This window comes from Akebia trifoliata, chromosome 1, assembly GCF_017979445.1.
Source record: "Akebia trifoliata isolate Shusen 1 chromosome 1, ASM1797944v1, whole genome shotgun sequence".
Lineage (NCBI taxonomy): Eukaryota > Viridiplantae > Streptophyta > Magnoliopsida > Ranunculales > Lardizabalaceae > Akebia > Akebia trifoliata.
Window position 1 is genome coordinate 2992400 of NC_141375.1, and position 11622 is coordinate 3004021.

General features: G+C 40.0%; 1 protein-coding gene across 2 annotated transcripts; it reads left to right on the top strand.

Moving 5' to 3' along the window:
* Positions 1–472: 472 nt before the first annotated feature.
* On the top strand, positions 473–4599 carry LOC147410386 (putative inactive disease susceptibility protein LOV1). 2 transcript variants are annotated; one of them, XM_086434833.1, is made up of 3 exons: positions 473–3398; positions 4147–4211; positions 4317–4599. In XM_086434833.1, the coding sequence occupies exons 1-2, from the start codon at positions 602–604 to the stop codon at positions 4170–4172; spliced, it is 2823 nt and encodes a 940-aa protein (XP_086290959.1). In that variant the 5' UTR covers positions 473–601; the 3' UTR covers positions 4173–4211; positions 4317–4599. The 2 variants fall into 2 exon arrangements, with proteins under 2 accessions (XP_086290959.1, XP_086290951.1); XM_086434825.1 differs by lacking the exon at positions 4147–4211.
* The last annotated feature ends 7023 nt before the right edge of the window (positions 4600–11622 follow it).

An 11622-nucleotide genomic window follows, 5' to 3' on the forward strand; every position in this document is an offset into this window, starting at 1 on the left:
GATTTTGAAATAATTTTTTTCATTCGATTATTGAGAACCGAAAATGACGGGTACCCGTGATTTTTGATGGTTCCAATTTCACTTATTTTAAAATCAAAATCGAAATCGAAATCAAAATCGAAATCGATAAGAATCGGAATCGATAAAATATAAAAGTTATAATTCCAAATATCATAGGAACTGACCTATTGACACCCCTAAAGTTCGAGTATGATAGATATGTATGTCTCGGGATACACATTTGCACCTCTCCATAACAAAGTGTATCTTGAGGGAATTGTGTATCTCGAGATATACATATCTACGATTCTCGAACTTGTTTATCATGTGACATACTCAAATGACTCTATGTTGTGGATAAGTTTGAGAACTGTAGATATGTATGTATCGGGATACACGGTTCTTTCAACATACATTTTTTTTTAATAGGGAAGTGCAATCGTGTACCGAGGGGCATACATATCTACATTATCCGAATTTGTGGCGTCATGGAGTCATTTGAATATACACCTCCAAGTCATGTTTTGACGACTCATTTAGAATCCCCAGTTTTGGTCCATCTTCCTATTGGAAAGAAGTGGTGAAGATAGAGAGGAGGAACATGGACGACTCTTCCGCTTTGATTTCTGATGTTAAAGAAAAACTCTCGTACCTAACAGCTGAGGTAATAGATAATTCCTTGGATGATTCGGAACTGACGAAGATCATCGCGAAAATTGTTGACGGATTTAAAAGAACTATAGTCTTTCCGAATGGACAAGACCTAGAAATAGTTAAAAGAGACAAGCAATGGGTGGAGGATCTACGAGACCAGGCTGTTGCTGCTGAGGACACCATTGATACCTTAAGGATCATGAAAGAACGGCAGAGGAAGATGGGATTCTTTCACAAGTACTTCAACTATTTCAAAGCTCGAGCTAAGGTTCCCGAGACAATTGAGCAGATCAAGCAGTTACGTTTTTCTCTCTTTAGTGACGTGAGAAGTATTCAAGAGAGATTGAGAGAGTCTTCTCCTCATATTGATGATGAACATGATTTGGGAGACAAAAGGCCACAGCATACGAGGAGTAGGAGAACATATTCTTCTATTATCGATGATGATGAAGCCAATAATATTGCTCTTGTTGGTATGGAGGAAAAAATAAAGGCGATTGAAGAAGAAATATTATCAGAGAGCTCATTGAAAGCCATAATTGTGATTATGGGTATGGAAGGCACAGGTAAGACTTGTCTAGCTAAGAAAATCTATAACAGTGGTTCTATTGCAAGTTATTTTGGTTTCCGACGTGCTTGGATCGATGGATCTCAATTATCTAGTCTTGAAGAGGTTGTTGAAGAGGTTAACAAACACATTATTATTGTTATTTCGGAAACAGAGAAGACTGACATGAGGAGGTTTCTTATAGTTATAGACGATTTGGATAACATAAACCGGAGGAATGATCGAGCAGCACAGACTAGTCTAAGTCAGTTTCTTAGGAACAAACCCTTTTGGGGTAGCATTGTGATCACTTCTCGTAGCTACAGAATGTTAGAGTCTATGGAAGATGACCGCTTTTCTAGGCGGCCGGTTATAATATCAAGGCACCATGTAGGACTACTAAGTGATGCACACAGCTGGGAGTTGTTCACCATGATGAAGATGCACATCCCTCCAGATTTGGAACAAGTTGGGAAAAAACTTGTGAAAACATGTGGGGGCTCACCCATTGCAATCATACAATTGAGAAACACCCTCTTATCAATTTGTAAAGAGAGTAAAGAATGTTCCAAAAAGATGCTTGAGAGTGCACATGAACAGCAGCAGCAGCTCCCCATCAATCAAGAACAATCATCTTCACCATGGTCTGACACCTTGGCTTTCATCGATACCTATTTACCATTGCACTTAAAGCGTTGTCTTCTCTATCTTGGGTTCTTCCCTGAATGTTTTGATATCCCTGTGAGAAGATTGATTCCATTATGGATTGCAGAGGGGTTGATCCCGGTGGACCATTCTGAACCTCCAGAAAAGGTTGCGTTGAAATATTTGAAGAAGTTGATAGATTGGAACATGATTCAAGTAGCAAAACAGAGGTTTGACGGGACAGCCAAAACATGTCGCTTGCCCCCTGCATTGAGAGAACATTATTTATCAAAAGCCAGGGAAAGTAAGTACTACTCACAGTTTACAACTCGACATGCTGATAGTGGTAAAATCAGAGAAGATTCCAATCTTTATGCCCAACGCAATGAGCTTCCTTCTTTGGACCCTTACAAATTTCTCCAGTCTTTTTGGTCCTTTGACTTTCAGGAAGGATCTGGAGCAAGTATAGTGGAATTACTTGTTAGAGGCATTACTAGGAGGTACTTTCTATCGCTTCGCGTGCTCGATCTTGAACGTGTGTACAAGCCTAAGTTACCCAACGCATTAGGAAAACTGGTTCATTTGAGGTACTTAGGATTAAGATGGACTTACTTGGATGCACTTCCATCATCCATAGGCAACTTGTTCAACCTCCAAACACTAGATGTAAAACATACTTATATCACCACTTTCCCTGATTCGATTTGGAAGATGAAACAGCTGCGGCACCTATTTTTGAATGAGAGTTATCATGGGAAATTGGCGCATCGACCTAGTACCGGCTCTTCAGGGCGCCTCCAAACATTATGGGGAATATATGTAGACGAGGAGTGTCTCGTGAAGGATGGACTGGACAGGTTGACAAATATTACAAGGTTGGGACTTACATTCAATTTAACTTCACAAGCAGAGGCAATGGCTAAGTGGATTGAAAAACTGAAGCACCTTCAATCTTTGAGGTTGAGATCAAAGGATGAACAAGGTGGACCTTCACAATTAACGTTGAAGAGTCTTCATCATCAGGACTCTCTCTCTGACCTATATTTGTTTGGATGCTTAGAGAAGCTACTTGGTGTAGATGAATTCCCACCATGCCTCACCAATCTTACTTTGTCAGCGTCTGGACTAAAGGAAGATCCAATGCCAGTGCTAGGGCTTTTAAGTTCCCTAAGAGTCCTAAAATTATTCGCTGGATCCTTCGTACGAGAATCCATGGTTTGTTGTTCAGAAGGATTTCCTAAGCTTCAGTCCTTGAAAATCTGGAAGCTAGAGAAATTGGAAGAATGGAAAGTGGATGAAAGAGCGATGCCGGTTCTTAAAGAGCTGGAGATTAGATCATGTGAAAATCTGAAGATGCTTCCGATAGGACTGCAACAAGTGACCACTCTTCGAGAATTGAAGTTAACGAATATGCCCACGCAATTCACAGCGAAGGTTAAAGAAGATGAGATGAAGAAAAGGTACAACAGGGCGAAAGTACTTTACGTTAATTGGAATCAGAATTCCAATGCAGAGGCTTCTTCTTCATCTCATCCTCCCCATTCATCCATTGGTAATTTTTTTTTTTCTTCTGAGTTTATTTCTTTTTTCATCTTTTTTCTGTTTCTAGTTTATGAATTGAACATAGTTGGCATACTTTTTTAGAATCTATTAATTGTGTTTACTTCATTCAGCTTAGGGCCTTTGATTATGCCCTAAGACCCTTCTTTTACTCCTTTTCCAAACTCACAGTTCATGAATCATGACCAGCCATGGATTCATCTCACCACTTGGATGAACAGTTCCATTTTGGCCTAATTCAAAAGGCTTAACAAATTGTCAGTTTGGTTTTTTTTATTTTTTAGGACCCTCTGACTCCATATAAATGTTTGGCAAAACCCTTGGTGGACCTACAAACAAACAAATTCTGAAATGTTCATGAAGCCTATGATGAAGAATGCTGAAATGTTCTGTTTTTTAGATATGATCAGTACCTCTTTATGTTTATGTGCACCATTTATCATCAGATGTGTTTAAAACCAATCATTCTTCAGAATTTGTCACCAATTAGAAGAAATTAGTTATGCCATGTTGCAGTCTCTAATGAGGTTCCATTAACCCATCAAGAACATACGCTCGTAAAATATTTTCGATGGAGGAAAATATCAAAAGAACCAATCGCTTAGATTTTTTTTGGATAAATCACCAGACTTGTATGCAACATGTTAACCATCTCATTCTTAAGTAGTAGTTTAGCATTTATTCCATGAGTTTTATCGTGAATTTGATTTTTTTTTTTTTTTTTTTTTTTGCCACAAAAGAAAGTAGGATGTCCTCAGTGAACTAAGATCATTATGGAGCCAACTACTTACTGCAATACATCTCTGTAAGCTTGCATTGCTTATCTTTCTTGTGTTTTTGTTCCAAGTTTCATGTCTTCTAATGAACTCTGAAAATTATTTCTATAAATTTCTGTTTTTGTTCACGACAGAGTCTGTCAAAGGGTTTCAAGCATACTGAAGCATAGACGTCCAGAGGGGATTCAGAGTTGGATAGATTGGAAAACTGCAGAAAAGATTGGGGAGAACGATTGTGTGTTAAATTATTATTTAGTATTTAATTAGTCAAGAATAATTAAGCTGTTGAACTCCTGTTGAAGTTTGTTAAACCTGCCTATGTTGTTTGTGATATTTGTAAGAACCTATTTGTAGTAATTAGTCTGAGAGATGATCTATTTTGTTTTCCTATCAAATTAGACATTGATGGTTTTCCTAGATACCACTGTGATATGTTTGCTACTCTCATGATCTGGTTATAAGACTCATTCTCTATTGTTGTACCCAATTTGAATGTATGAGGCCCAATTATGATTTTTAGAGCTTTTCTTATGATTGGTGTAGAATGTAGACCTTTCTTCAATTTTGATATCTAGCAACCCTTCCAACAAATCTGAATTTGATGCAAGCTCCTCGCATAAGAAATTCTATGTGAAGTGTGGCGAGGACACGTCACTAGTGGCGAAAAGTTGTTTATTATAAGGTTTGATGTTACTTTAAAAAAAAAAAAAAGATGTTGACAACCACCCTTCCTGAAATGGCTTACTTTTTATTCTCGAATATCTTCTCAATTTTTTTGTTGGAGGCTCTTCAGGTTGTTTAACAACATCTTTTGTGTTGGCAAACAAAGAATCCACCATTAGCCCATTTTCTTTCTCCTCCTCCAGGGGATTGTTTTCGTAGAGATAGAAACCCTTACTATCTTCCTAGATTTCTCGTTTGAGCTCAAGCTGCTCAATTTAAAGAAATAAAAAAGATGTAACATCTAGCAAGTAATATGAAAATAAAAGATTAAAAAATGGGTGACCTCCCCTATGAGAGATGTATTGTTAGAGAGTATTGATGTGAAAGAGTGTAATAAGATGTATTGTCATATATTGAATCATATTGATGGAAATTTAAATAGGATTAGATAATTAGATATTAAAATGTGATTATCAGATTAATTAGGATTTTCTTTATTTTTATTTAAATCATTTTATATTCATGAAAAAAAAACAGAACTAGGCCAGTCGAGATGACTAACCTAGCAGGACCTTACATCAGATGCTATCCACTAAAAATACACAATATCCCATCCCAATTATAGATAAAATCCTCGAAGAAGATCCCCCTAAATTCTTTGAAAACTTTGGACCAACAAAACAAAAGGCCCAAGATGGAAACAATCGTTTCTGTGCCATCTTTTTGCTTTCCCTTGAAAATACGGTCATTTCTCTCCCGCCACACCTCCCAACATATTGCGAATGGTGTAATACTCCATAGCAACCTCTTCACACTACCAAACGAAAAACCACTTGACAACCAACATGTGAAGAGGTCCTTTATTGTTTTGGGCAAGCAAGTTAACAATCCAAACAACTTAAAAAAATGTACCCAAATTCCATACGTGAAATTGCAATGAAGGAGAATGTGATCCGAAGATTTTCCATTGTCCATACATAGGACACAACAGCTTGCCCCATACCACCCACGCTGCATAAAAAAATCCGTCGTTTGGATCCTTCCTAATGAAGCTATCCATGTGAAAAATGCGACCTTACTTGGCACCTTTGGGCCCTAAATTGATGCGTAAGGGAAGGAGTTATCACCATCATAACATAAGGAATGGTAAAAAGAACGTACCGAGAACCTACCATCCTTGCTTGCCATCCACACTCTCTCATCCTCCCTTCCCCTACGGCTCAATGCACGAAGCTACATCGATTACTCTTCCAACTTCTACCAAATCCAAATTGTCGAGACCCCTTCTAAAATCAAAGTCCCAAGCCCACTCGCCATCTACTAATCTTCGGAAAGATGTGATAGGGAACCATTTTTTTTCAAAAATAGAATACAAAGAAGGAAACACCTCCATAAGGGGCTGATTACTGCACCAAATATCCTCCCAAAATCTTACTTTGTTCCCTTGACCCACTATAAATTTAAGTCTGGACTTGAATAGAGAAATGGTCATTATGATGCCTTTCCACATCCCACAGTCGTGAGGGTGTCTAGTTGGACCACTCTCTCAGCCCATTCGCCTAGCATCGTATTTTCCTTCTATGACTTGTCTCCACAAGCTGTTGCTATCAAACCCAAACTTTCATAACCACTTCCCCTTCAAAGCCAGATTCATTATACCGAGTCTTCTAATCCCAAGGCCACCTTTTTTCTTGTTTGAGCAAACCTGTTTCCAATTAACTAAATGATGCTTCATGCCCCCGTCCCTGTCATGCCATAAAAAGTTACGAAACAGCTTATCTAACCTTAGCTCCACACTGTTGGGCAAAGATAGTACAGATAGAAAATAAACTGGAATACTAGATAGGACGCTTTTAATCAAAGTCAATTTGCCTCCCTTGGAAAGGTAATTTGCTTGCCAATTCGCAAGTTTTCTTTGGATTCTCTCTACTATCGGCTCCCAAATCGACACCATCCTATATGGGGCCCCGAGCGGAATCCCCAAATAAGAGGAGGGCAGGCTACCCACTTGCCATCCCAACGAAGCCGCAAGTAAGGAAACACACCTGACCATGCTGACCGGAAGTACCTTGTTTTTTCTCATATTAACTAGGATGCCTGACACTGCTTCAAAGCAACATAACAGTCCACCTAATCTTCTTGTTTGCTCCATGGAATCCTCTAAGAAGACTAGTGTATCATCTGCAAATTGAAGATGAGAAACAGTAACATTGCCTGCTCCTACTAAAAATCCTGTAAAAAGGCCATTCGCCACCCCTCTCTCCATCACCTTCCCGAGTGCTTCTGTCACAGTGATAAACAAAAAGGGGGATAGAGGATCCCTTTGCCTGAGACCTCTAGTGCTCTTAAAGAAACCACGGGGCGTCCCATTCACCAAAATCGAGAAGGATGGAGAAGACATACACATCATAATCCAAGAAATCCATCTTCTACCAAAACCCATTTTTCCCAACATGTATTCCAAAAATTGCCAGTTGACGTGGTCATAAGCTTTCTCAAGATCTACTTTACAAACTACCCCCGCTTTACCAGACTTCAATCTTGAATCAACACATTCGTTTGCTATTAAGACCCCATCTAGAATCTGTCTCCCCTTAATGAATGCACTCTGATTATGACTTATCAGTCCTTGAATGACGCCTTTCAATCTTTTTGCAAGGAGACTCGTGATGATTTTGTAACTAGTGTTCACCAAACTGATGGGCCTCAGATCCTTGATATCTTCTGTCCCTACCACTTTAGGGATTAAAGCGATGAAATTACAGTTTGAACCGGGGTCAATCACTCCATCTCTGCAAAATTCTTCTATGACCGTAATGAAGTCTCATTTGATGGTCTCCCAACATGTTTTATAGAATTCTACAGGAAATCCGTCTGGCCCGGATGCTTTATCGCTCTTCATGCTTGAGATGACCCCCCAAATCTCCTCTTCTTCAATCGATCTTTCCAACCAATCACGTTGCAACTCAGTGACTCTATCAAACTGCAATAAATTTGGTTTTGGTCTGATAGAGTTTTCGTCGGAGTATAGCTTGGAGTAAAAGTCTACAATTCCTCTAGCAACCTCCTCCTCCCCTTCCATCCATTCTCCGTTCACCTTTATTTTTGTAATACGATTATTTCTATTGCGAGCATTAGCCATACTATGGAAGAACTTTGTTTTTCCGTCTCCTTCTTTAAGCCATATGGATCTTGATTTCTGTTTCCAACCAATCTCTTCCATAAGAGCCAATCGTTGGAACTTTTCTCGAAGATTGATTCTTGTTGCCTTGTAGCTTATCGAAATTGAATTCGACTCTTCGATTCTATCCAACTCCTCGATTCTTAACAAGGCCTCTTTCTTCTGAACATTTACCTTCCGACTGATTCGTTGTTCCACTATTTTAGAACCTCCTTTAAAGCCTTTAGCTTTTTCCTGAACACTTCCCCTGCTGTTCCTACAAACGCAAAGCTCCTCCACCAATCTGCTACCAATTCCTTTAAATTATGTTGTTTCAACTACATAACTTCAAAGCAGAATGGAATAGGACCCCTACTAAACGGCCCTGCTTCCAACTGTATGGGGCAATGATCGGACGCTAGGTTAGGAATGGCCATTTGAGAAATCTGGCAGAATAACTGAACCCAATCATCTGAAACAAGGAATCTATCCAATCTGTTAAGGGTGGGCACATCGTGATGATTGGACCACGTGAATCTTCTACCTTGAAGGGGAATGCCCACTAAATTGTTCCGGCTCACAAATTCTCCAAATCTTCTCATCTTCGATCCCCTTTTTTTCTCACAAGTGAATCTAATGACGTTAAAATCTCCCCCCAAACACCATGGACGGTTCCAATAAGTTCCTACATCATCCAATTCCTCCCAAAATTGCTTATGTTCCCATTCTTTAGTAGGGCCGTACACCCCCGTGAACACCTAGCTATCTTCCTTCCCTACGCACCTGCACAAAATTGAAACAGAAAAAACTCCCACTAGGGAGTCCTCAACCTCAATCAGCTTCTTGTCCCATAACACCCAAACTCCCCCTGCTGTCCCATTAGCTGTTAAGTACTTCCAACCTATGTTTCGAACACCCCAGATATCCCTTAGTACCGCCTTATCCACTTGATTCAACTTAGTTTCTTGTAAGATTACAATGTGAGGTTTGTACGATTGGAGCATTGACTTAATTGAAGCCCTCTTGTTCTTATCGTTGATCCTGCACACATTCCAAGATAAGAGCATAATCAACATTTGTAACATTAATTTTTCTCTCACTTCTCAAGCCTAAGGATGTCCCAGACTTATCAAGAACCCCTGATTTCTACAGTTCCTGAACCTCTTTAGCTAACCTGACCCTTAATTTCTTTACTTTATTTTCATCGACCCCCTCTATTCCTTTCCCTTTATTCAACCAATCCTGTTGTCTTGACTCCTCCTGATCTGCCTTTGCCCTGAGAATGAACTCCACCTCATCCCGAATATTGACTTGTTCCTCGTCTAACAGTTCTTCCTCTTTAATTGTTGTATCGTACTTGTTCCCAATCTCATCTCGTTTCTTTAATGCCAGCTCCAGCAAAATCCCGGACCCTTCTATCTGTCCATCTGTCACCAACCCAGCCGACCAACTAATATTGTTCAAATTTTTAATGATCCAGTCTGCTAAAGTGTCCACAACCTGAATTTTCGATCTCCCTCCTCCCCAACTCCTCGAATTATCCTCCAAGTCTGCCATGCCCAGGAGGCGAGTTTCCGTATCTGTATCCTCCTGCAACATACCTTCCGCAGCAAAACTAACAAGATTTTCTCCTTCTACAGACACTCCACTACTACAACAATCCCTTCGACGGTCCGCCCTTCGACAGATTGAAGAAGTTGGAGAAATCCGCCTTGACCTGTGGTTCACAATCCCCCCCAACTCAAATTTTCTTCCACTACCTGTGGCATTGTCTCATACCCCATCTGCTGATTTTCGTTATCCGTTATCCAATTGCAGCATGGTGCATCTTCTTTGGCCAGCAAAGAATCTCCCTCTAACATTAATGTTGTAATTGGACATACAATATCTACCAAAATTTCATTGTATTTTACCTTTTCAGATCCGCCAGCCCCAGAAAATTCTGGTTTCAGCATGTCTTGTACCAAATCACTTTCTAAAAACACATCAACCGTAGATTTTGTCGTTGTGAGATCAGGAGACTTACCGGGTCCACCGTCACCAGCCATTGAGACATGTTCTGTAATGGTTGTGTCCAAAGGTCCAGTTGTGTCCGTTAGTTGGGGCAAAGTGCTAACTGTTTGAACAGCTTCCATTGGTCTGGTCCCCACCACGTCTAGGTAGAAATTGTCTACAATTCTCGGCCCTCTTTGTTCCTCGTACATGGGCTTGGCCCCTACAAACATTTCAGACCCAGTCCCAAATTGCTCCTCATCCGTGGGTTCAGCCCCTACTATCACTACGGGCCCCATCTCAATCTGAGCCTCTTTCGTGGGCTGATCTCCTATAGGCTCAACAGGCCCTGTCCCCAGTTGAACCCCATTCGTGGGCCGTTCAGTCCCTGTCCCAATTTGGTCCCCGTTCGTGGGCTGATCCACTATGTGCACAATAGGCGCTAGCCCAATTTGATCCTTGTCCATGTGCTTGGTCCCAACGGTCACTACGGGCCCTAATGATATCTCTCGTGAATCCACATACGGAGTTGGTGCGTGTGTCTCGTTAATCCTTGCCAAGTGCCTATTATTTTGATTGCTTGTCTCGCACTCCTCTTGACTGACAGTAGCTGCCTCTTTATCTTTCCTCTGATGTACTAGTTCTCTACACAACTCCACATTACCCACTGTTTCAATGTTAGAAATTGAGAGAGCATTAAATACACCTTGAAAGCGCCCTCGATCCGCGGGGTGCGCGGATCCGTTTTTGACTCTTGAGGTTTGGGAGTCGCCACCTAGTTATTGTGGTCTAGGAACCAAACTGACTCTAACATGGATAAAAAGAACTAATCTACCACAAAAAATCTGAATTCGGGGATCATGTTACGGGGTTGGAAGGTGTTAGGCACCAACCCCGCCCGGCCAAAGCCGGTCTCTACTAACTTCCCAAATATATCACATTGCTAAAAACCTAGATAAAAATAAAAAAATTACATACCTTTCCGATAGCAAGGATTTTGTTCCCTCAGATCTGACAAAAAGAGCTCCTTGTACTGTACTCCCTTGCTTCGTTCTGTCTCCGGATTTGACTTCGGATCTCCTAGATCAAGGTATCTCCTTGTTTTTGAATCTAAACTCTTCAAGTTTGTTATGGATTTAGGGGTGTTTTTGGAGGGATTTTAGGGGTTTTCTAGACTAAAATTGAAGGGGGGGATGTTAGGTAAGGAGTTGGGGCTCCAAAACTAGGGTTTATGGGGGGCTAGGGGAGCTTCTAGACCTACTTCTCTTAGGGTTTATGATTTGATACGAAAATAGGGTGTGAGCACCTCTATTTATAGAATTTTTTAAGGGTTGATTTGGATAGAGTTAGTATTTAATTAGAGTTCTTTTAGTTAGAGTTGTGTTTTAGTTAGAATTATTTTAGGTAGAATTGTGTTTTAATTGGAATTATTTTAGGTAGAATTGTTTTTTATTTAGAACTCTATTAGATAGAGTTATTATTTAATTAGAATTCTATTATGACTTTTGGTCTTATTTGATTGACTTTTAATGTTTTGACTTTAGTCTTAATTGATTGACTTTTAATGTTTTGACTTTAGTCTTGCTTAATTGACTTTAATTTTGACTTCAGTCTCACTTGATTGA

Bases quoted from the DNA above. Each gene is read 5' to 3' on its own strand.
- LOC147410386 (XM_086434825.1), top strand. From the start codon at position 602: ATGGACGACTCTTCCGCTTTGATTTCTGATGTTAAAGAAAAACTCTCG. The intron at 3,399-4,316 runs GTAATTTTTTTT...TGTTCACGACAG, and splicing joins TCCTCCCCATTCATCCATTG to AGTCTGTCAAAGGGTTTCAA.